We start from the raw sequence: 26,226 nt of genomic DNA on the forward strand, positions 1-26,226 counted from the left end.
AACTGAAACATTCTTTCGCTAAGTGCTGAAACATTGTTTTTATAAATAATGGTGAAACAACACACTGATTTTTTTGGAAAAATCTGGCGCCCAATTTGTAGACGCCTCCAATTAATAAGTGCCTGAATAAGATTTTCCACTATCCAAGAAATCATAAACTAAGTAAATTTATATATGCTGGCTAGCTAGCTAGCAACTCCGGCCTATATATACATAAGCAGCTTATCAGATAGCTCTACCAGCTGCAACGACTCGATCTCATCATATCGTGTCACTCGCGCTAGTCACGCTAGATCGAGTGCTAGTGATCCATCGATATTCGATACATATATATAGAGAGAGAGAGAGAAATCGTGTGTAGGTACGTAGCTGAGGAGGATGCCTCAGACCCCTTCGACGCGGTGGTGCCCGACGCCGGAGCAGCTGATGATCCTGGAGGAGATGTACAGGAGCGGCGTGCGAACGCCCAACGCGGCAGAGATCCAGCAAATCACGGCGCACCTCGCCTACTACGGCCGCATCGAGGGCAAGAACGTCTTCTACTGGTTCCAGAACCACAAGGCCCGCGAGCGCCAGCGCCTCCGCCGCCGCCTCTGCGCGCGGCACCAGCAGCAACCCTCACCGCCCTCCTCCACGGTGCCTCCGGCTCCCACTGCTGCTGCTGCCGGTGCCGTCGTGCAGGTGCACCCCGCGGTGATGCAGCTACACCACCACCACCACCACCATCACCCATACGCTGCGGCCGCCGCTGCCCAAAGTCATCACCTGCAGCAGCAGCAGCAGCAGCAAGCTGAGTGGCCGGCGGCGGTGGACTACTGCAGCACTGCATCGGCGTCAGCGTCGGCAACTGCTGCTGACATGGCGATCCCGCCGTGCTGCCGGCCGCTGAAAACGTTGGAGCTGTTCCCGACCAAGAGCACCAGCGGCGGCCTCAAGGAAGATTGCTGCAGCAGCTCCAAGTCCTCCTCTTGCTCCACCTCCACCAATTAATTACTAGCAGAGAGTAATCCTACTTCCACTCTAAGCTAGCTAGCTGCTAATCACTTAGATCTATCGATTTAATTTGTTTCTGCGGCCATATGCGTTAATTCGTACGTACGTACGTGTGTGCCACTGCCAATATGCATGCCACATGTGTGTCGGCATATCGTTCGTTTCGTTATCGCTTCCTCGATCGATTACATATTTGATATTGTTCTTAAATTAGTTTTAGCTATCTAGGTTAGTCAATTTCCCTCGACTCTTTATGTAATCTGATGAGCTAGCTTAGCTTCTTTGTGTACCAATGGACTTTGCTGATCAATTATCTATATATCGCTTGCTGTTGATTGACTTTTCGTTTTCGACACCTAAGGGCCTGTTTACTTCGCGAACCAAAATTTTTGACGTGTCACATCAAATATACGAACGCATTTGAAATATTAAACATAGATTAATAACAAAACAAATTACAAATTCTGCCTAGAAACTGCAAGACGAATTTATTAATCCTAATTAATCTGCCATTAGCAAATGTTTACTGTAGCACCATATTATCAAATCATGGCGCAATTAGGCTTAAAAGATTTGTCTCGCAATTTACACGTAATCTTTGTAATTAGTTTTTTTCTATATTTAATACTCCATGCATGTGTCCAAACACTACTAAGTGATCTTTGCCGAGTGGGGAAAAACCACAATTGTCCCGGTTTGGATAGGAACTAGTACTAAAGATCATTTTTCGTCCCGGTTTAAAACTTTGATGATTTTTAGTCCCGGTTGGCAACACCAACCGGGACTAAAAATCATCTTTAGTCCCGGTTTATTCAATGTGACAGGAAACTAAACAGGCTGACAGAGTGAAAAATTTTTGTTTGAAAACTAAACAGGATTTTTGCCAAGTACCATCTCGTCATTCTATAGCTAGTCAATTAGCCGATTCATATGACATTTCAATTGACTAGCTATATAAGGACGAGATAAGTTTCTATTTGACAAATTTATTACGTATAATCCTGACTGTTTTTAAACAACCATTAGAAATAACCTATACTAATCTCTAACGGTTCTGAATCGAAGACTTTAGAGAGATCACATGGCATCTCTAATGGTTATTGACCTTCATGGAGAGGCCAACAGTATGATATCACATAATCACAAATCTTAAGCAATACAAATGTATGGCAATTTGACATCATGCATGGATGATAACCACTCGCAGATCTAAATCAAAATCATCGCGCGATTGAACTAGAACAATTAATATCACACTTTCAAACATAGGAAGATGAACTGTAGGGCGTATATATAATTATATATAGTAATGTCATATATTCATGTATCAAAATATAAGCTTGCACAATAACTTGACACCAATTATATATGGATCTTAACAAAAACCATGTTGCAGCTATGATCAAGCAGAACAACCAAACTGATGATAAATAAATGAATAGAAGTTACACTACTACGAACATAGTTTTTGATGGTGACAAAATCTGGTTGTGCAGGCGGCCGAGCCACCAGCCTCTAACAAATTAACTACCAGTTCCACAACCGTCTATGAAAAATAGATTTTCAGAAGCGAGTACTCTAAGGAGACCGCTTGTGAATTGATTTTCAAATGCGATAGTCTAAAGAGATATGTCCATGCAAATGTCTTTTGGTGCAAAAGAAAATGGAAACTTAAATCTAATCATAGCCCGCAGAATCCCAAATTCACAAATTCGCCAAATCCATCACGGTGCCCCTCTGCATGCAATAGCAGCTGCAGCCATGCGACGATGTCCTCACCATAGTCATTGTCGCTGTCGTTGAGTCAAATGCCTCGTCGTGGTTGTCATCACCGAGCCACCATCGTCGCCGAGGGGGTTGACGAAGAAGGGTAAGGAGGCAAAGCGAGCAGATTTGCCACTCCCAAGACCATGGGCGCGCTCAGTGGTCGAGTCGCTAGGAGGGAGGGAGAGGAGCAGTTTGGCGGTGGTTGACAGTGGTGGCGACATGGATGGAATAGAGCGAAGGAGGAGAGAATTGGGAGAGAGGTAGGAGACTGCGCGACTCATGGATGGGCCAGCGCATTTTATTACCGCTCCTCAATTTGCATAGGCCTTCTCGCTAGGAGGCTCTCACCTGTGAAAATAAAGATATTTTCAAAAAAATAAAGATATTTTCGGGCGGTCCTCTTAAATGCTCAATAGTAAAAATCATTTTTAAAGGTGAGTTTAGACCACAAGACCTTCTCAGTATTATTACCAGCGTAATTTTAATGGTAGAGATAAAACCCATTTGTCTGGGAAAATCATCTTTCATATTATTAACTATTAAATTTTGACAAGCTATAGGTATATGTCACTAAATAAATGAAAATCATGTTAGGACTCTGTGCTGAACACACAAACTGATAATAAATAAATAGTACTCCATTCGTTTATAAATTTCATACATAAGTCATTTTGACTTTCCCCAAAGTCAATTTCTTTAGCTTTGATCAAGTTTATAGAAAAATATAGTAACATTTTGAATATAAAACAAAAGAAATTATCAAAATATATTAAATGTTAGATTTAATAAAATTAATTTGATGCTATATGCGTTGCTATATTTTTTCTATAAAATTTGTAGATTGATTTAAAATAGACAGAACAATTTATAATATATATGGAACAGAGGGAATGGAAGTAACATGGAGGAGGCGAGATCGCTGTGACGGTTCAAGGTAGCAATTGGGCATGTGGTTGGAGATGGCCCACAGGCATATGGCATGGCCAATTTTCACATATATATATATATATATATATATATATATATATATATATATATATATATATATATATATATATATATATATATATATATATATATATATATATATATATATGCATCCAAAATTCCCCCATCTAGGCCGGTAGCTAGAGTTGCTACCAACCTTCCTCTAGGAAAAAGTGAACTTTAACCCCCTCAACTATGGTCCAAATATGATTCATGCCCTCTAAACGTGAAACCGGGTATATCGACTCCTCCAACTATCAAAACCGGTGCAAACTATGTCCCTCGGTGGTTTTGGCTGACGTGGAACCTACATGACGGTGTTGATCGGGTTTTCATCCTATGTTGCGTTGACATCGCAACCACGAGCTCTCTTCACCTCGCATGGCTCAGCGGGGTGGTGTGGAGCTAGCTCGACGGTTCGGAGAAGCTCATGGTGGTCCTCCTGTGCACTTCATCTAGGAGACGGGTAGAGGCGGCGGCCAGAGAAAGGTGAGGAGAGAGGGTTGGCCTAGAGGCAATGGGCGGGCGTCGTAGAGAGGAGGGGCAGAGGGAGAGGTGGTGGGGGAGAGGAGAACGGCTACCTCCATGGCTGAGAGCTCCGCCTAGCCATCCGAGGCAGTCGCGGTGGTGGAAGAGAGAGGGGAGAGGCGGTTCCGCCGAGCTCGTGGGTGCGATGGCGCGAGGCAAAGATAGAAAGGAGGGAGGATGACATGTGGGCCCATATATATATTTTGTATGAATGACTGTTAACAACGGAATTTTGCATCAAACTCAGAGAGGAAGGAACAAAATCGAAGCAGATTTGGTGCAAGATCGAATTAGATTTAGAATCGGACTACGCATCGGCTGGTATTGTATCGGCTGGAAATAGAGTACAGACTTGGCTTAGCCAATATGGCAAATGACTGATACGATATGACTTGGGCTCGGTTTTGGCCTAGTTTGGAATAACCGCCATCGCCAATTATAGATAGAGCTCAATTAAGGCAATTGTATATATTAATTAGGGTATTTATGTCAGTTTTTGTTAGAGATATGGTAAGAGACCGTCATGCGGTCTTGTTTGTATTTTATCTTTAGGAAAGTTTGAGTCATGTCTATAATGGACTAAGCCCTTGTTTAGTTCCCAACTTTTTCTTCAAACTTCCAACTTTTCCATCACATCAAAACTTTCCTACACACATAAACTTCCGACTTTTTTCTTCAAACTTTCAATTTTAGTCAAACTTTCAATTTGAGAGTGGAACTAAACACACCCTAAGCTTGTATTCGGGGTATAAATATAGACCCCAGATCATTGTAATAGAAGACAACAAATCCAATACAACTTTGGTGCATCGCCACCCATTTGTTCTTCTTTTCGGCGACTTCTCTCAACAAGAGGTAAGTCTCGATGGCTTGTGCTATCGGAGCTATTATGTCACTTTAGATGTTTTATCATGACCCATCTGCTATCATATGTCTTAGTTAATCTAGTCTTAGTATCTCGCTTTAGCCCTATCAGCTAGTTCTCACTTTAGGGTTCTCGCCGATATCGGCTAAATTGTCTTACTATATTAGATTAGCTAAGGCATCCACCATCCTGAAAAGCGTTTAATTACTTGATTGTTTAGACTTTAGGTTTCTTTATATACTTTGCGATGCATCATCCCTAGTCTTGTTTTGAACCCTAAAAACTAACCTGGAATTAATCATAATTAAGGATAGTATCAGAGTTTCAGCCAATCTTACCTAATATACATGCTTCTTTACTAGTTTTATGTATATTTACCACTTATATAGACATATCACTCCAATAAATATATCAAGTCTAGATCAGTATCGTCCGGGTTTGCAAACTTGGTAGTTGATTGTTATTTGATATATTTCTATAGATTTATTTGTTTATATAAGCTTGTACTAGAGTATTAGCTAGTAGATTATCTTTATTTACCTATCTTGCTATAAATATTGTTCCATTGGCTATTTCTATAGTATCCTCTAAAATACGTTTGATAAACCAAACAAATGATATTACTGCCGATGAGGCATATTTAGGGTTTGTGCTTAATTTATATTTCAATCCATTGCCGATCTGGTTCAACTACATCGGCTGGGATCACTAACGATATATCATCGGCCTATCGGCCGATTGGCTATCGGCTGACTCACTCTATTTATTGTTTTCCTTGCTGGTTTCAAGATCAAACCAGCCGGCACGCCCTTAACACACTCGAGGCTAGCCTTGGACCTGCACTGGGATTAAGTAGATCTCCCAGGCCACCGTGTTTTCCGTCAACAATGACATATGGGTCCCACATATTTTTTAAATTCTAATGCCACAGAAGAGCCACATCAATGCCAGGTAGGATGAAGACAAGGTCAACACCTCCACGTCAGTCAAAACCGCTCGCAAAACCACCATGGGACATAGTTTGCACCTGTACTTATAGTTGGAGTAGTCGATATACCCAGTTTCGCGTTTGGAGGGCATGAGTCATACTCGGAACATTGTTGAGGGAGTTAAAGTCCCTTTCTCTATATATATGCATAGTCAACAACAACGAGGCTCGAGAGAGACTACTTTATTCACGCTGGTTGGACAGGTACTTATGGTTCAAAATTCCTATGCGGCACAAACTCGCGACGTAATGAAGTCGCGTGTGTGCTCTGCCCCCTCTTTTTTTCCCACATGTTTTTTCTCAGGGTTCGATGAGCCTCCAAGCACAAGGGCACAAGACTTTTTTTTTCAATTTCAATTTCACCGTGACACTGATAGATATCGAAAATTTCACATTTTGTTCCTTTTTGAAAACTTATTTCAAAATAGGTCTAGCCGAAAACTATCATAAAAAATGGACCCCAACCTCAGCGCTAGGGCTGATGGCACTGAGCTCTAGCACGCTGCTTAGCGCTGAGGTAGTGACGACCGTCACAGGCTGTCGAGCAGGAGACTGGGCCTACAAGCTGACGTGGCAAAGGTCACCACCCGCATCTGTGCTGACCTCCCCAACCTCAATGCCAAGCCTGTTGGCGCTGAGGTAGTGAAAAACCCCTCTACCCATGCCCATACACTTCTCCCTCATTTCGCACAATCAAACTAGGGTTTCTAAGGGCTCTTGGCAGTTTCGAAGGTGAGTTCACTCCATTCCATTCCATCTTCTCATTTGTTGTGTTCGATTTGTTCCTCCTCCATTAACCTTGTTGGATGTGTTGCTATGGCCCTTTGTATTCTATTGCCTTAGGGGAGTTCTCCAAATTCAAACCTTGATCAATTTTGGATGAGACGATGATGTTGTTCTATCAGCGTTACCTTCTTGGGGGCATTGCCTTCGAGTTTTTTCCTTCCTGTTTTGCTAGCTCAGGACACTTGGGTGTGGGAGAGCAACGATGACACCCTTGTGATAGAGTCAGCGTTTTCGTGCTTTGGTGTAGCAGGTTCATCTTCTCAGGGATTGTATGGTTGGTTTGTTTGTTTTGATAGTGTCAGAGTTTTTAATAGTTTTTCTTGTAAATTTAACTAATTATCTTAATTGCAGGAGCTACGTTCCTTCGGAAAAAAATATGGGTACGATTTAATGTATGTTTGCTTCTATCTCGAAGAATAGATAAGGATGCATATGTAGGATTGTAGGTATATGAATTGAATATAATGTAGATGCATGCATGGAGCGATGGATGGCAAGTGAACAAGCCAAATTGGCCGACAACCTGGCATGGAAAGCGATGAAGTTGCTCTCTTCTCGCCAATCGATCGATGAGATTTAGCGCTACAGTATTATATTCTTACCATGTTGTCTCACAATTGGTTAGGCGGCTCCATTATATTTGTCTAGTTGCTGCATGTATGAGTATATCACCGGATTAGTAATGCACAAAAGTTTTTGAAAAGAGAGATTGAGGGTTTTTGTTTTATAGATTCAACAGAGTACTTCAATGCATAATATAATAATTATCTTACTAATAATATAGTAAAATTTAAAAACATGCTTTTTAGAATATGTCAAACAGATACAAAGTAGCCAACTAGCCATCTGTCTTACTTTTAAATTTGTCATTTTAATTAAAACAGACGTAAAACATTTTTTTCTCTTTACTTAATTTAGTATTTGGCACCACGATGCAGTATTTATGCCTGAATTATATATTTGGATCACGATAAAACTAAAATGTCACGGCCAAACCCATCTCCCTGATGGCAGTGCCATCGCAGCGAGCGGACGCCCTTTGGCGCTGGTCGTGCCAAGATCACCTCCACCGCTTCGGTCGAATCGGATTCCGCTATCCAAACTCGGCCGTTCTCTGCCATAGTCAATCTTGTTCCCTGCCGCTGTGGTCGGCTGACTGCTCTTCGGTCGCGAGGGACCGGATCTTGTTTGACGTGCCGATGGTCGTTCCCAATCTCGAGGGCCGGCTGATGGCACACACTCACTACCATCTTCGAACGCGGAGAACGCCATGCTACGCACCTTCCTCGCCAGCTGCTCTAGGCCTCTGCTCCTTAGGCTGCTCCCACTACCCCTGCCTCCGGCGCCTACCGTTGTGGTTGTAGGGGTAGTGCCGAAACTCAGCAAGAGGATTATGGCCAAGCTCGCGACCGCTAGCCCGAGTCACACGGTCTCGCACACGCAACACAATCTGATGCACAAGCTCAGGCTGGTGCCAAAGAAGGGTCTATTAACGCTAGAATTTGGTAAAATTCTTTAGTGGATTCGGTTAAGGAAAAAGTAAAATCAGTCGATGGAAAGCTTATCCAGAATAGACAAGTTCAAAAAAGAATCATGAAGACCATGACATGGTAGCTTCATTTCTACCATATAATTTACCAACTGCAGTCCTACAAACCTCATTCATCAAATCCGATGATCCAAATTCATCGCATCCAACACCTCAAATCATCCCACGTTTCCCCTCAGCTGCTCACCCCCTCTCACTCCGCCCACCCGAAAATCACTCACAAAATCCCCATCCTCACCCCAATCATCCCCGATGCCGCCAACACATCGCGCCACTGTCGCCCTGCCATCTCCTATCCCGGTTCTCTCTCCCGAACACCCCAAACCCTAGAACTGTCATTATCACCGATCCATCAAAGCGCCATCCTCCGCCATCACCGCTGCGCCATCTCCTGAATCCCCATCTGCCGTACCATCTCCTGAATCCCCATCTGCCCCCTCAATCCGTCATCGTCGCCGTCGAATCCCCATCTCTCTCCGATCCTCCCTCATCGCCGACACTGATGATGGGGACACTAATGTGTTGTTATGTGGTAGTGCATCATATCGAGAATTTGTGTAAATAGGATAGAACATTGGAAATCTAGTGGATTCTTTATTTTTTTTTAATTTAATATCAAAGCGAGAGTCCAAACTATATACAACTTGGTACTTATTATTTCTGAAATTTATAATTATTAAATTAAGAAAAAGGCTAAATTGGGAGTCCAACAAGAGAACAAATAGGCAGTGATTAATTCCAGTTTTGAGAAATTTAAATCATGGAAAATATATAAATTATACTCTAAACCAAGTATATTGCGAATTTCAGAATTATTAACCATGAAAAGACTAAAATTTCGACTCCAAATTGAGGACGACTCAATACTTGTTTCTTCCGAATTATGAAATTATTAAATCATAGACCAGCTATAATTAGCATTCCAAACCAGGAAAAAGTCAATTTCTTCAATTAATGGCAAATTTTATAACTATAAATTCAGGAAAAATTTATAACTGAGACTTCAAGCCGAATGCAACTCAATACTAATTTTGGAATCATTGAATCATAAAAGCTAAGTATAATTGAGGCTCCAAACCGAATACACAACTTTTCAATTGTGAATTTCAGATTTATTTGATCATGGAAAAAGTAGGGTTAATTAACACTAGCTATAAATTCAATGCATACAACTCAATATTTATCAATTATGAATTTAAAAGTTGTTAGATCATGCAAAAGCTAAATTGAGGCTGCAAATTAATTAAACTAAGTACAAGTTTGTATACTTATAATTCCAATTTTTTTGAGGAGAACGACGGCAGGAGATCTGCCGGAATTTAAATTAGGGAAGGGCGAAACCTAGCAAAGAGTTTACAGGAACTATAACAAAGAGGAAATACAACTTAAGAAGAAAGGAGGATCAGGGGGGCTTGAAAGCAAGCCTGCGCAAGTCCATATCTTGTTTAATAAGGTGTGCTACTTCACCTACTGTGAGGCAAGAATTTTGAAAAATTCTTCTGTTTCTTTCTAGCCATATATTCCACCAAGTAGTTAGTAATGAGCCTCTGATCGCTTGCACTTGATCTTTGCTTCCCACAGGGTTGGCTCTAGTTCACCAAGTTTCAACATGAGGGGGGGTGGGGCGTAGCCAAAGGGCCCAGATTTTGAAATTGGCAGATTAAACTCCAAGTTTGTCTAGTAAAAATACACTCATTGAGCAGGTGGTTTGTGTCTTCAAAAGAACAAGTGCAAAGGCGGCAAATCCAAGTGCACGGCCAATGTCTTCGAAGTATATTTTGTGCTGTGAGGGTTTTTTGATGAAGGACAAGCCATCCAAAGAATCTCATTTTGGGCTCCGCTGGAGCCTTCCAAAGTGAAAGAAAGTCAAGTTTTGCAAAAGAACCTTCAAATTGGTAGAGATACGCACTCTTGGCTGTGTAGGAACCGTAATCAGTCCAGTTCCAGGTAATGTCATCCGGTTCTTGGGATAGCGAGGCCAATTGAATTAAGCCTCCTAGCTGTACGAGCTCATGAATTTCCTCCACGGAAGTAAATTGTCTAAAAGAGGCTAGCCATTTGTTGTCTGTAAGTTCAAGTTGCACAGATCTTTGTTTTCTCTTCGCCAAGCTAAAACATCTTGGTGCAATGTCTTTTGGGAAGCGATTTTGTAGCCAGCTATCATGCCAGAATCTTGTTTTGGCGCCATTTACAACCTAAATAGTTGTTGCAGCTTGGAAGAGTCTATTGCCGGATTCGTCACAGGGCAGGTTCATGCCCACCCAAGGCTTTTCTTCCTCCTTCCAATTAAGCCATAACCAACGAAGATGTAATGCCCTGGAAAAGCGTTCTAATTCCAGGAGACCAGCCCCTCAACCTTCGGTTTGCAGACAGTTTGCCAGCTAATCAGGCTATCTCCCGGGTTAGAGTGGTCTAGATCTTCGCCTTTCCACAGAAAAGATCTTCTGAAATAAAATTAAAGTAAATACTAAATCGAGGAGGCTTTGTTTTGGTGAACTATAAGTACTAGATAAGTTATGCATTTTTAGATGAAACGTGATCGAGTATGGATGTACAGTAGAGTATCGAGTGTCCATGCTGTACGGCTGGTTTCACTAATACTCGTCCGTTTCATATTATAAGGCTTTCTAGTATTGCCCATATTTATATATATGTTAATAAATCTAGATATATATGTGTGCCTAAATTCATTAATATTTATATGAATGTGGATAATACTAGAAAGTTTTATAATATGAAACGGAGTTAGTACGTAGTACTGTACAAATTACAAATTACAGAAGAACGCCTCGCTACTAGCTAGCTATAATAATTGTGGACACGCCCACTCCATATACATGTGCCTCTCTTGTCCTGTATATATGTCCTTTTTAATGTGTGAGTGTATAATTAATTAAGCAGTGAAGTGAATCGATCTGATTAATAATTAATTCATGGATGGATCCATCGGGGATATACTGAATTGTTCAAGACAAGATCGATAAATTAATTGAGCGGCGGCGGCTGGGACTATATATAGAGAGATAGAGAGAGGGGCCTGGGGGGAAAAGAAGAGGAATTTAATTATAAGAGGAAGAGGGAGAAGAAGAGCTTAGGTACAGGCTCCAGTAGCTAGCCAGTCCAGTCCAAGAGATCGATCGAGAAACAGAGGATCGGAGAGGAGGAAGAAGGAGAATCCAAGTACTGGGAGGCAATTAATTTGAGTTGAGATCGACTTGAGAGCTAGCAGAGGCTCATCTCATCTAGGCCAGCAGAGGCTCTTCGCTCGCTTATTTCATCCATGGCTTCCAAAGGTATGTACTACTAGCTAGTATCTTAATTTCTATCTATATCTATATCTATATATGCTGAATTTACTGAATTCGATTGATCGTACGTTTGTGGACCGATTTATCGATCGGTTAATAATATACTATAAGCAGCTAGCTGGAGTAGCTTAATCACTACTTTGAGGAAAGAAGTAATTAATTTGCTCAATCGTTCAATTCTTTCTTCGTTAAGCAAGCATGTAGAATATCTAACCTACTCTCTCTATATATATATATATATGCAAAATTAAGCTGACGGGCAGGGTGATTTTGAGGCCAGCTCTCTGCTGCATGCATATATACTCCATATAACTTAATATGTACTAAATATTTTTCTGGTATATAATAGTACTTGTGGATTTACTAGCTAGCAAGTACTCAAACTAATGTACTTAGCGAGTGTTTACTGTGCTGCCTGCAGTAATACTCCTAATTAATAGAGAGAGCTAGAAAGCAGAGAGTGATAGGCGGAGGTCCCTCAGGCGCAGGGTGAGGGAAAGAAATAAAGTGCAGGATTATCGATGGATGTGCCTTATCCAATATAATCGCCCAATACATCCGATATGATCCTCATGTATTGGTTGGCCAGATTATTGTATCAGTCGATCGATCGATTCCCCATGGCCATGCATAATCGATTGTCCAGATTCATTTCTATAATTTAAATAAATCTTTTTGAAACAGATCGGAGTAGATATTCGTGCCTCGCTCTACTACAACATGCTGTCCTGTCCCGTAGTACATCGATCGATCAATACTTGCTAGTGATCTATCGATATCAATAGCTAGGCAGCCGACGACGACGTTTCTGTGTGTTGTCCCTTTTACTAACTAATTAGCTTCTTAATTAATAATTTATTAATTTGCACCCACTCCTCATCGTTCCATCTCCATCGATATCATCATTAATTAACGGTGAAAATTAATTTTTCAGACAAGCTAGTACAGAAACTGATGTGATCTGATCTGATGGATAAATATAAGTAGAGAAACGATCGATCAAGACCTGCATCTGCTGCAGGCAGGGGCGAGCATCTGAATCGATCAAAGCAATTTGCATATCTACTACCTCCGTCCCATATTACTTATCTTTTTGACTTTTTGTTTGTCAATGTTTGATCATTCGTCTTATTCAAAAAATTTTAAAATTATTATTTATTTTGTTTGTCATTTGCTTTATTATCAAAAGTACTTTACATACTACTTTTTTTTATATTTGCACTAATTTTTCAAATAAAATGAATGGCCAAACATTACAAATAAAAAATCAAAAACGTCTATTATAGGACGGAGGGAGTATCTATCTATATGTCTATCCGATCGATCCCCAGCACTATAGCATCAGCATCATATCAGAGCATATATGCATGTATGGTCCATGCATGCATGATGAATATACTCATACCCTCCATCATACCGTACGCACAGAGAATCCAATTCCATCGTCTCTTTATTTCCACGGTGTGGTGTATAATTTTTTTATTACATACATACTCGATCCGTATTTATTTAATATAGGGTTGTGTTGCGTTTTTAATTTTATATATATATATATATATATATATATATATATATATATATATATATATAATTACTCCACAAGTGCAAGTGGAATGGAATAGTGAACAGGATCGATCGGAGCAGCTACGAAAGCTACAGTTACGAGTAGATAAGATCACTGCAGTAGTACACATGCAGGCCACACAAGTGAAGTGATGACAGCCAGAGATTAATTAACTAATTAATTAACTGCATTCATGCCTAGCTTGGCGAGACGAAAACTTGTCATGCTTGCCTCTTGTCTGCTATTTGGTGGCATCAATCAATACCGTATATACTACTCCTAGGAACGAGGACTCAACAACTGTATGCCCTCCGTAAAAAAAAAAAAAAAAAAAAAAAAAAAAAAAAAAAAAAAAAAAAAGACAAACCATGAGTTTGAATCTGGACATGATGAGTTTGTCTTTTTTGGGACAGAGGGAGTATATTAGAGTACACGTAATGGTAAAGTAAGTTGCTCTCTATAAAACATATACATCTCAACAATAGACTAGATTAATAGCAAACCACCTCAATAGTATGTCTACATGGGTATCTATAGCTCTCTAATACATTGCCTCGTTTTTCTCTGTAGAGTATCTCCAGGTTAGTAGATAGTTTTGCTCTCTCTCTTCATTTAATCTCTTTCAAGTAGGAAAATATGCTGACATGGATCTCTTGTAGAGAGCCTATAGATAACCATTACGGGTGCCCTTAGAGCAGGTACAATAGCAGGCTATAAGCCAGCTGCAAACATATTTTAAGCAGATAAATAAGGAGAAAGAATAGCAGCGGGCTACAGATTTGTAGCCAACTGTAGCACGGACTCCAAGACGCAGTGTGTGTATGACAGGTGGGACTAGATATTAATAATGTAGTATATAACTATTGTATAAATGAGCTATTAGATTGACTATAGATGAATTGGAGTTAGTAGTTGGCTACACTATTAAACTTGCTCTTAGAGCAAGTTTAATAGTATAGCTCACTATTGGCTCCACTTCATCTATAGCCAATCCATACAATAGTTGCTTACTATACTATCAATATATGGTCCCATCTATTATACACACATTGCGTCTTGGAGTCCGTGCTGCAGCTGGCTACAGATCTGTAGCCCACTGCTCTTCTCTCTTATCTTTTATCTCATTAAAATATGTTTGCAGCTGGTTAATAGTCTTTCTATTGTACCTGCTATTACTTCTTATTAAGGTTCCAACTAATTAAATTGTAGTACTCCTACTGTAGTGGAGTACCATATTACTATATCTTAACATACCGTGCCTAGGAGATAAGTGAACAATAATGATCGATCCCCATGTGCTCAAAATCAAAATCATGACCTAACTTCGCGTGAGGTTTTGATAAACTAATTAATATTAACCAGACCTAAGCAGTGTCCACTGTATATGTATATGTAGATGCTGGTAGATTTTCTCTCCCATCTCTACTTTTTTTTACTTGGCTTAAATAGGATAATCTAGTACTTATTAAGCAATACAATTCAAATCTATTTAATTATAGACTCCTATTCTTTGGGTATTTTATACTTGATAATTTGCTAAAGTAGCTTTACGGATTCATCTATTTAAACACGATACATGATGTGCGAATTTATCATAGAATTCAAATATATTCCAACTACTTTTTTCAAATTAAATTTCTAAGGTATGCAGTGTAATAGAATCAGATTCATTGGATAGGAAGCAATGAATGACTCATAATCATTTGAAAGTAAGGAAAAAAAGAGAGACGAGTCCATTTTACATGTCAACTTTCGTCAAAATAAAAATTCATCCCTAAACTTCAAAATTGGATACTATTTATCCCTTAGTTTTTAATACCGTTTTCTTTTGAAAAGTATGTACATCATTTTTTTTATATTTTTTCTCAATCATTTACTAACTTTTATAATTAATATATATTTTAACCTATTTGAATCGGTCAAAAGATGAAAAGTAAATGGTTGAGGGATGAATAATGTCTGGTTTTGAAGTTTATGAATAAATGTTAGACTTGATGAAAATTGGAGATGTAAAGGGATTTTTCTATTAAAAGAATATGCGATTTTGACATGTACAAATGGATAAGCTCAGGCCGGCACGTCCATTGCGGTTTCACCAGAGCCAATCCATCTTGCAAGATTCCAATGAAATAGAGGCATACATGGAATATATTCTGGAGACTGTGAAGATTTGAAGATGTTACAGATAAGATGATTTGAACTATATAATTCCAGCTACGTAAAAAAGCTAAGACAATGATTATATATGAGATGGTAGCATATGTGAAATGGTTTAGTGAATACTTAAAACTTTATTTAGGTGTTTGGTTAGGGAGAGAGAGAGTGGCGATAATTATAAGGGACAATTGTTTATTTGACTTTGTTTTGAAGCCTAACTACCAATTTGACTCTATTTTTTCTAGTTTGCTTATTTGCCTGCTTTTCGAAAATGAACACTCCGTCTGACCTGTTTCTACAACACCGTTAAGAGTTCATTTTAAAAAAGAGGAAAAATAAAAATCACATTTCATAATGACTAAAATACCCTCCAACTCTATCCTCATCTAACCCTTTTCTCTCCCGGTCTCTCTCTCTCTATCATATCCCTTCTCTCTCCGGCGAGGGAGCTGTGGCGGGGAAGGTAAGCGGCAGAGCCGGCTGGTGGAGGGAGGGACCACCGGCGGCAACGGCGGGCCATGGAGGGAGGGGATCCACGCCGGCGCCAACTTGCGGAGGGAGGGCGGCTATGCCGACGTGGATCAGCGGCAGCGCCGGCTGATGGAGAGGGGAGCACCGGCGGCGGCGGGGGGCCGTGGAGGGATGGGATCCACTTCGGTGTCAACTCGCGGTGGGAGGGCGGCTGCGCCGAGCACGGATCCACGGCTGTGCCGCTGGTGGAGGGAGGGAGCACCGGCGGCGGCGGCCGGCCGTGGAGGAAGGGGATCCGCGCCGCCGTCAACTTGTAGAGGGAGGGCGGCTGCGCCGAGCGCAGATCTGCGGCGGCGCCGGCGGAGTTTCAACCCATAGGAAGTCCACCCCTGCTGCTTCCAGCCCGCCGGCGAGGGGGAGCTCGTTGTCCAGGCCAAGCAGAGCAGGCCGATGGCGTGGCCAACGCGGGCGCAGGCGCTCGAATGGAGGGAGGAGGTGGCAGCGGCAACGCCGGATTCGCCGACCGCAGCTCGAGATCCACCGCCCGGACTTGCCGCCGCCACTCCTCGTCGTCGTCGTCACCAGGGCCGGCGCCGGCTCGCCGTCTCGACTTTCGCCGCCTCTCCCTGTGGTGGATCCGTGGAGGAGAGGAGAAGAACTTGCAGCCGCCACTCCTCGTCGTCGTCGTCGTCGTCACCAGGGCCGGCGCCGGCTCGACGTCTCGCCTTTTGCTGCCTCTCCCTATGGTGGATCCTTGGAGGAGAGGAGAAGAGAGAAGAGAGGATTGGAGAAGATAGAACTGACGGGTGGGTCCCACATGTAATAGGGTCAAATGAGTAAGGGCAGAAGAGACATTTTGTGCTTCAGTTAACACCGTTAGACGCCCTTAACGGAATAGGGTCATACCGTGTCTTCAATTTTGAAAAGGAGGATCAAATAAGCAAACCCTAAAAAGTAGGGTCAAATTGGTAGTTAGAGTTCAAAACAGGTTCAAATAAGCAATTGCCCCTACTTATAATGTCAACTAGTTGATACCTCGCGCTTTGCTGCGGGATATATGGATGATTGCATGTTATACATTATAGAAATGATAGATGTATATGTCTAAATAATGTAAAAATGGTGTGGAGGTAATGATTCGACATTGCTTGCGTATTGAGTTCTAAAAATACAATAAAATTAATTATAAATGATATGTCATGTTTGATGATATTTAAAATACTCTAGATAATAATTACCAGTGGGTGATAATGTGGCACGCTTGCATGTGATTTAAAATACTCTAGATAATAATTGCTAGTTGGTGATGATGTGGCACACTTGCATGTTGAGTTTTAGGAATTAGTGGGCATCAACTACATAGAAAGTATAGTTATAGATGCGGGCACACCCAAGGCAATTTGAAAGGGGGTTATGGTAGCTGTTATGAAGAGGGGAATGTATCATTGCAGGAGAAGATTCTAGTGCACTGATTTTTTTTTTACTAATGCCTTATTGTAGACTCATAGTTACAGAGCATATGATAAAATCGTCATTCTATAATAATGCTCGGTGCTAACTTATCTCTATCAAACTATTATTGAATGATTTCAGTACTCCTTATGTATTCATTATTCCCATGCTTGATAGTAGATTGAATTTCATAGTGAAGCATTAGTAAAAGTTGCACAAGTTTTTTTTAAAGGAAAAACAAAATGATATACTGTTGCAGGCACAGAAGGAGGCCATGGTGGCGTGGAGAGAAAGGAGCAGCAGCAGCAGAGGGGTTACCAGCTGCCCCGTGACTCCCGGGGATCACTCGAGGTGTTCAACCCCTCATCCGCTTCCTCCTTCCGCACTGCTGCTGCCGCCCCCAAGTCCGCCTCCCCCTTCCTTGCTATTCCCGACAGGGAAGAGGATAATGTGGTGGCACAGCAGCGGGCAGCAGAGTGGGGCCTCGTCCTCCAGACCGACCACCACACAGGCCTCCCCCAGGGCGTCTCCGCACGACCCTCCTCTGGCTCTGCACGCACCAGCTCTGAGGACAACCCACAGCAACAGCAGAGCGCCGCCGCCATCCCACGGGTGTCGGAGGAGCTACGGGCGGCACTATCAGTGTTCCAACAGACGTTTGTGGTGTCTGATGCCACCCACCCCAACCACCCCATCATGTACGCCAGCGCTGGCTTCTTCAACATGACCGGCTATACCTCCAAGGAGGTTGTCGGCAGGAACTGGTTCGATCCTCACACACACACACATAAACACATCAATCCAATTATTCAATTAATAATCAATTGTGTGTGCAGCCGCTTCCTTCAAGGCTCTGGCACCGACCCCCATGAGATTGACAAGATCAGGCAATCCCTCGCAAATGGCTCCAACTATTGTGGCCGCATCCTCAACTACAAGAAGGACGGCACGCCATTCTGGAACCTCTTAACCATTGCCCCTATCAAGGATGAGGACGGCAGGCTCCTCAAGTTCATCGGGTCAGCTATTTTCCCATCACGTTAATTACATACATCACATAAACAGATTATTACATTTCAGCACCATATTTTTATTTGGCTGTTTGCATTGTTATTCCAGGATGCAAGTGGAAGTTAGTAAATACACTGAAGGGAAAAAGGATACTGTTGTTCGTCCAAATGGACTTTCAGAATCACTCATCAAATACGATGGTACTACTAAATGTTTATCTTCTGCTACAAAAGGGTTTTATCCATAAGGTCTTGGAAATTTACAACTTTTGGTTTCAAACTAAAAAAGAGAAAAAAATCAACAATTAATATTTACAGCTCGACAGAAGGATCACGCCCGTAGCTCAGTGTCTGAGCTCTTGTTGGCTCTCAAAAATCCACGCTCATTGTCAGAATCAAGCAATAACACCTTAAAAAGAAAATCACAAGAATCCCTAAGCATGTCAATGAGCGAAGTTCCTAGTAAGAGAAGCTCTGAAAGTGGATCTCGCCGAAATTCTCGTAGCGGAACAAGGAGCTCGCTTCAGAAGATCAATGAAGTACCTGATCAAGTGAATAGAACTAGAAAATCTGGTCTGCGTGCATTTATGGGGTATGCATACAAGTCAAATTATATAACATGTTGTTTGCATTTATCTTGTTTGTCTTACTTAATTTGTACATGCAGTTTTCTTGGTATGGGCCATGGAAGTGTAGAGAAGAACATGCTGAAACCTAGAGATGAAGATCCACTGATCGATAGTGATGATGAAAGACCTGAGAGCTTTGAAGATGAGTTTAGGAGGAAAGAAATGAGGAGGGGTATAGACTTGGCTACTACACTTGAACGTATTGAGAAGAATTTTGTCATCACAGATCCAAGGTTGCCTGATAATCCCATTGTAAGATCCATATGGAATCTCTTTTACCTCTTACACCGCACCTGTTCTTTTTATTAATATGGATATTAAATTTTCATGAATGTATGTTTTGGTTCATATTTCAGATATTTGCATCCGATAGCTTTCTGCAATTGACAGAATACAACCGTGAAGAAATATTAGGGAGAAACTGCAGGTAATGATGATCCCATCTTGCCCCTTTTGCTGCACAATTTACTGGAAGGTTTTTAAATTTTATAGAAAATTTCAGGCTTTTGTAAAATTTTTGCACTTTAACGGTATAAGTTAGCTTTTCATGTAAAATACTAGTGAACAACTTGCCTGGTGCTTTCTTCTGCCCTTTGTGCAGGTTTCTTCAAGGCCCTGAAACTGATCGTGCAACAGTTAGGAAGATAAGAGATGCCATAGATAACCAGGCAGAGGTCACAGTTCAGCTCATAAATTATACAAAAAGTGGTAGGCTACTCGTCACTTGTCTGCATGTTTTTGTTCTCAACTTATAAATATAATAGGTAGTTGATACCCCGCGCTTTGTTGCGGGATATGTATATGAATACATGCTATACATTATAGAAAATGGTAGACGTATATATTTAAATAAGGTGAAAATGATGTGGAGATAATGATTTGACATTGCTTGCATATTGAGTTCTAAAAATATAACAAAATTGTAAATGATATGGCATGTTTGCATGATATTTAAAATACTCTAGATAATAATTGCTATTGGGTGATGATGCGGTACACTTGTATGTGGTTTAAAATACTCTAGATGATAATTACTTGTGAGTGATAATGTGGCACACTTGCATGTTGTATTTTAAGAGTTAGTGGACATCAATTTTATAATAAGATAGGATATGTCTTTTCACAGTAAAGTTACCTTCCCTTCATTACTTCATTACTTGGACAGGTAAAAAGTTTTGGAACCTCTTTCACTTGCAACCAATGCGTGATCAAAAGGTACTATAGTGACAGACATGGGAAAAGTTTCTGCTGAGTTATTCAACATATTTGTCTACAATTCTTTTGTATGTAATTTGACATGAGTCCAATTTGCCTGTGGATCAGGGTGATGTTCAGTACTTTATTGGGGTTCAATTGGATGGAACTGAGCATGTTCAGGATGATGCTGCAAAAGAGGGAGTCGTGCTGGTTTGTATCTTGAAAAATCATATTTGTGCAACTGACAAAAGCAACACAAATAGATATGGGCAGTCCCATTGTCATGTTATGTTTTGTAGTCTGATGCTTCTGGAGTTTTATTAAGAACGAAGGCTATGTTCATTTGCAAGAGTTGGAAACACAGCTGTTGCGCACGGGAAACGGAGCGGTCCATTAGCACATTATTAATTAAGTATTAGCCAATTTCTTTTCAAAAATGGATCAATATGATTTTTTTAAAGCAACATTCGTATAGAAACTTTTTGCAAAAAACGCACTGTTTAACAATTTGAATAACGTGGGCATGGAATACAAGAGAGATGGGTTGGGAACATAGAGAAAAAAACTCAGCCTAACTGGAATTGCAAAAATGCTCTATACCCGAAAGTCAAAACTAGTGCTACAGAACCTGTGATACATCTCACATATTATAAAATCTAATCTACGTGACTAGCATTCTCTTCTGGAAATAATTAATAGTTTTCTCTTATCTTTTCCATTTTTTAACACGTTGTTTCATTTTTCCTCATAATTTACCCTTTTATGTCTCCATGAGTGAGTGAATTTTGATTAAAATTTCTCACATTAGATTACTGTGTCAATCCTGCCAAATTGTTTGTGAATATTAGTGACTAATTGCACCAAATTTGGACAAGGCAAGCCTAGAAACACTGCATGAGTAAACGAGTTGTTGCATTGGTCCGGATAAACAAAAGTTGTTGCATTGGTCCGGATGAACTAAACAGTTCAATGTTTACTAAACTTTGCTATGGACCTTCAACTTTATGAAAGCATAAAAGCATAGTTTGTTGGAAAAATAAACTGGAATGTTTATGTGCCAGGTTAAGAAAACCGCAGATAATATCGATGAGGCTGCAAAGGAACTCCCGGATGCTAATTTGGTCAGATTAAAGCATCACTCTTTGATTCATCATATATGTGCTTGCAGTTCTAACAGTAACCCATGCTCACATTCAGAGACCGAAAGATCTATGGGCTAACCACTCAAAAGTAGTCCTGCCAAATCCACATATGAAGGATACTGCATCATGGAGAGCCATCCAAAAGGTATGATTTGACTATAGTTCACTGAATTCGCTACGCAAACATCACTTTAAGGTTATTGCATATAGCAGGCTCATCTTTTCGCTTATGCTTATCAGCCAAAATTTGAATTTTCAACCTTAAATTCGAAGCCGATTTTGAGGTTTTTTCATCGAAGTTTATTTTTCAGCTTTTGCTTTTAGATCACTAAGAACATGTATATAAAAGCTTCATTTACAAATTACTTTTCATTTGCAAATATGTCGTTTGGCTTATTCCGTAGATAAGCCAAACAATGGGGTTGTAAGTGTCATTATCTGGACAAACTTGGAAGAGTTATATATCATTATCTAGACAAACATGGGAGAGTGATTTACATGTCAACCTCTATGTTTTAAAAGTGTCATTTTAATCTCATCACTATTCTGTTGTAGAATACAACAGCCTTTATAGAACACTAGTTATTTGCCTACTATATTATATGCCATCACAGCCAGGAGATTTATACTGATGTATAATACAATAGCCTTTACAGAATATTAATAACTAATATCTCTTGTAGGTTCTCGAGAGTGGTGAAAGTATTGGTTTAAAACATTTTAGGCCAGTAAAACCATTAGGATCTGGTGACACTGGAAGGTAAATCATTTCATGGTTTGGTTAAATTGGATAAACATTGAATTGTTGCCTTTTATTGCTAATACATTTGACTCATTTTACAATTGTTGTTTCAACAATGTGTATTATGATTGGAATTGAAGTGTACACTTGGTAGAGTTGTTGAATACAGGAGAATACTTTGCCATGAAAGCTATGGATAAAAGCATCATGCTTAACCGCAATAAGGTTTGATGCTTGTTTCACCTTTTAAAATGTATACATTTTTTGTGAATAAAAGACATTGTTTATACTTCTAGTTATGTCTATTGCATTATATCTCTGAGTACATTATAATGTCTCTAGGTTCACAGAGCTACTGCTGAACGCCAAATCCTTGATCTATTAGATCACCCATTCCTTCCAACATTATATGCATCATTTCAGGTTTGCTCTATCAATAATCTAGCTAAGATGTCCTATTTATGTATAATCATTTCCATTTCACTCTATAATGTGGAAGCTATCCCTATTATCTAGTCTTAATACCCCAACATAGCTATAGAAATCTTTTTGCAGTACATCAGTTTTATGTGGTATTTTCTTATGAATTTTCCTTTTCAATATATGGCAGACAAAAACGCATATATGCCTCATTACTGACTACTGCCCGGGTGGTGAGCTCTTTGTGCTTCTAGATAATCAACCTCTGAAGGTTCTACATGAAGATGCAGTCAGGTCATCATTTAAACTATTGTTTTCGCTTAGTTCTGATGGGATGATGTGTGTGGCTTTGTTTTGAACACACGTTGGCAGCATATGTGCTAATCATTGTGGCAAAGACATGCTACTTTGATCTGTTGTGATTTTGTTTGATTCAATTATTGTATGAGAAGACAATAAGCATTTGTATAATACTATTTCATTGTTCACAGGTTCTATGCTGCCGAAGTGGTTGTTGCACTAGAATACCTACATTGCCAAGGTACATATACATCATTGTTGATAACTTGCATGCATTAAAAATTCTCTTATTTCAATGATCATCAATATATCTAGGGATGCCTATCAACTTTACATAAAAAGAACATGGCCTTAATACTCATAATTTATCCACTTTGACTGCATGCCATACATAAATATTGAACCATAACAGCACTTCTTCAATACAGTTGAATCCTCACAAGAAATCCATGCATTTACTTGGTGGGTAATAGATGTCTTGTCTCTTTTTGACAATTCATGATATTTAGTTGGAAAATAGTTACTCCCTCCATTTCAAATTACTAGTCGTGTAGATTTGTCCTAAATCAAATATGTTTATCTTTGGCTATTTTTTTAGAAATCTATGTAGTTTAACATGTGAATTACTCCCTCTGTCCCTAAATATTTAACGCCGTTGACTTTTTTAAGCATGTTTAACTGTTTGTCTTATTCAAAAAAATTTAAATAATTATTAATTCTTTTCCTATCATTTGATTCATTGTTAACTACTTTTATGTATACATATAGTTTTACATATTTCACAAAAAAAATTTGAATAAAACGAATAGTCAAACATGTTTAAAAAAGTCAACGGTGTCAAATATTTAGGGACAGAGGGAGTATATAGTATGAAAGTATTTGTCATGGTGGATCTAAAAAATATCAATCTTATTATGTCAAATATTAAAATGTTTGACTTAGGACAAACCTAAAATGACGAGTAATTTAAAACAGGGGGAGGACACTACTTCTAAATGTGTATTATTTCCTTCTTTGTCTTCAGGTATAATATACCGAGACTTAAAACCAGAGAATATCTTACTTCATAGAGATGGGCACATCTCCCTTACAGACTTCGATTTGTCTTGTCTAACATCTTGCAGACCGCAGGTAATAATTTGATAAATCTCTTCTCATAAAAGTAATATTAATTCATGAACCTCTTTCTCTTCCAAAAAGAATCATAAAACGTCACAATTATAATGCGCTAATGAGAAAATGAACCACATTTGATTTAAATATGAGTAGTAAAATTCACTTGCAGTATCACTGCTTGCAAGGAGGGTGCAGTTTAGTCACTCATCTTGCAAATTGCACAAATAAGTCACTCATCTTGCTTCGATGGTGCAAATCTTACCAAATACATTGTCACATGGATTATTTGTTTTTGAATTGGAGGTCATATTGACCTAACATCATGCTTTTTTTAGCCATTTGGCAAGGCAAGCATTAAAGTTACAAACTAATACTCATTTTTTTCCATGTATATGCTACTACTCCCGCTGTCAATGAACACGACCATATTGTGCTTGTCAATCAATAACAAAATTCATCTTTAATTGGATTTTACTACTGGTGGTATTGCACGTTCTCTTATTTATGGATCATGTGACCATGTTTGCAAAACAAATTAACATAGAGCATAACTTCATTGCGAACAACCCACAAGGCACATGTTTTATGTGCTTTGCACCCCCTAAAACAAGATGAGTGGCTTGTTTGAGCATTTTACAATATGGGTGACTAAATTGCACCCACCTCACAAGTTGCGGTACTAGCGTTGCATTTTACTCATTAAACATGCTTTGCTCATCGTGTGGTAAGTTTTTTTTTTTTAACAACAGTATACTAATCCTCAAGGGATAGCACATATTATTATACTAGTGTAATATTGTTTTCAATCTATCGTACACTTCAGCATGTATGTCAATAAGTTCATTATCATCCCAAGTTACAATAAGTATTTTTATGTTATTTGGTAGGTCTTTCTTCCCGAAGATGCTGATGAGAAAAAAGGGAGAAAAAACGGGAGTTACCCCATATTTTTTGCTGAACCTATGCGAGCATCCAATTCATTTGTTGGCACGGAGGAGTACATTGCGCCTGTACGTGCATATGGTCTTCTAACTTACCTGTTCTATACTGTTTGGCAAGCTTTTATTCATTCCCAATATTTCATCTTTGGTACTGAGTCTGTGCATCCTTGTCTGTTTGCAGGAGATTATTACAGGAGCTGGCCATACAAGCGCTGTTGATTGGTGGGCTCTAGGTAATTCTTCCACCAACAATATAGTTATCTTGTTAGACAGTCCTTGTAGTCTATTCAATTACTGTGAATAAATAAAGTATTGAAAATTAAAAGGTGAAAATAGTTTAGAACACCATTATCATATCATGCATGGTTACATTACTGTATCAGACATGGTTATGGTTATGAGGTGGTGGTAATGAATCTATTTGTTGATTCAGGGATTCTTCTATATGAAATGTTGTATGGTTATACACCTTTTAGAGGAAAAACGAGGCAACGGACATTTGCTAATATCTTGCACAAGGATATCAGATTTCCTGCTAGTATATCGGTAAGTAAATCAAGCGTCATTTTTTTTAAGTTGGAGAAGTTAAATCGGTTTGAGTTTTCAGGTCAGCCTAGCGGCGAGGCAGCTAATGTATAGGTTGCTACATAGGGATCCTGCCAACAGGCTAGGGTCCTACGAGGGAGCCAATGAGATAAAAGGACATCCCTTTTTCCGTGGTATAAATTGGCCTCTTATACGCGCCACGGTAACGTAACTAGCTATATCCTGCTGCTATACATGAGTGTTTAATTTGGATGATGAGATCCTAATGTAGAATGTGTGTGTGTGTGTGAATGAAATCAATAATGCATTGTAGGCGCCTCCAAAGTTGGAGATCCCACTATTTTCCAAGGATGACATGGAGAAGAAGGGACTAGTAACAAATAACCGCACGGATATGTTCTGAAGACCCTGATGATGATCTTCAATAAAAGAGAGGGACATATATTGTTGCTTGCTTTGCGTGCGTAGGCCAAGATTAAGATTATGTCATGTAAATATGTAATGTATCGTACAGACCTTGTTGTGTTTGAACCTAGTATGCGATCCATCATCTTAATAAGATGCAATGCAGCGCAATGTGTGCCAGTGAACAGTAATGAGCTTGACTTGAGTTTATAGTAGTCTAGTATAGTGAGTAGAGGAAAAAAAGAGTAAATTGTATTGACGGTACGTAAACTTGTCAAGTGGGTGCAATTTAGTATACGAACTTGTAAAACACTCATTTGGATGTATGAATTTGTTTGATGTGTGTGAACCAAGACCAAAAGA

At 39.7% G+C, this 26,226-nt stretch overlaps 2 protein-coding genes across 2 annotated transcripts; both read left to right on the forward strand.

Moving 5' to 3' along the window:
* The first annotated feature begins 245 nt into the window (after nt 1-245).
* On the forward strand, nt 246-1,320 carry LOC107276476 (WUSCHEL-related homeobox 3). Its single transcript, XM_015761276.3, has one exon. The coding sequence runs from the start codon at nt 379-381 to the stop codon at nt 988-990; it is 612 nt and encodes a 203-aa protein (XP_015616762.1). The 5' UTR covers nt 246-378; the 3' UTR covers nt 991-1,320.
* Nucleotides 1,321-11,562: 10,242 nt separating this feature from the next.
* On the forward strand, nt 11,563-26,224 carry LOC4349531 (phototropin-1B-like). The gene is made up of 23 exons (NM_001423125.1): nt 11,563-11,756; nt 17,675-18,179; nt 18,252-18,434; nt 18,535-18,626; nt 18,744-19,017; nt 19,093-19,306; nt 19,411-19,481; nt 19,656-19,762; nt 20,220-20,269; nt 20,378-20,461; nt 21,313-21,372; nt 21,449-21,538; nt 22,077-22,153; nt 22,276-22,360; nt 22,478-22,558; nt 22,746-22,849; nt 23,047-23,096; nt 23,880-23,986; nt 24,859-24,981; nt 25,094-25,145; nt 25,346-25,458; nt 25,520-25,660; nt 25,772-26,224. The coding sequence occupies exons 1-23, from the start codon at nt 11,744-11,746 to the stop codon at nt 25,859-25,861; spliced, it is 2,766 nt and encodes a 921-aa protein (NP_001410054.1). The 5' UTR covers nt 11,563-11,743; the 3' UTR covers nt 25,862-26,224.
* The last annotated feature ends 2 nt before the right edge of the window (nt 26,225-26,226 follow it).

This window comes from Oryza sativa, chromosome 11, assembly GCF_034140825.1.
Source record: "Oryza sativa Japonica Group chromosome 11, ASM3414082v1".
NCBI classification, from domain to species: Eukaryota; Viridiplantae; Streptophyta; class Magnoliopsida; order Poales; family Poaceae; genus Oryza; species Oryza sativa.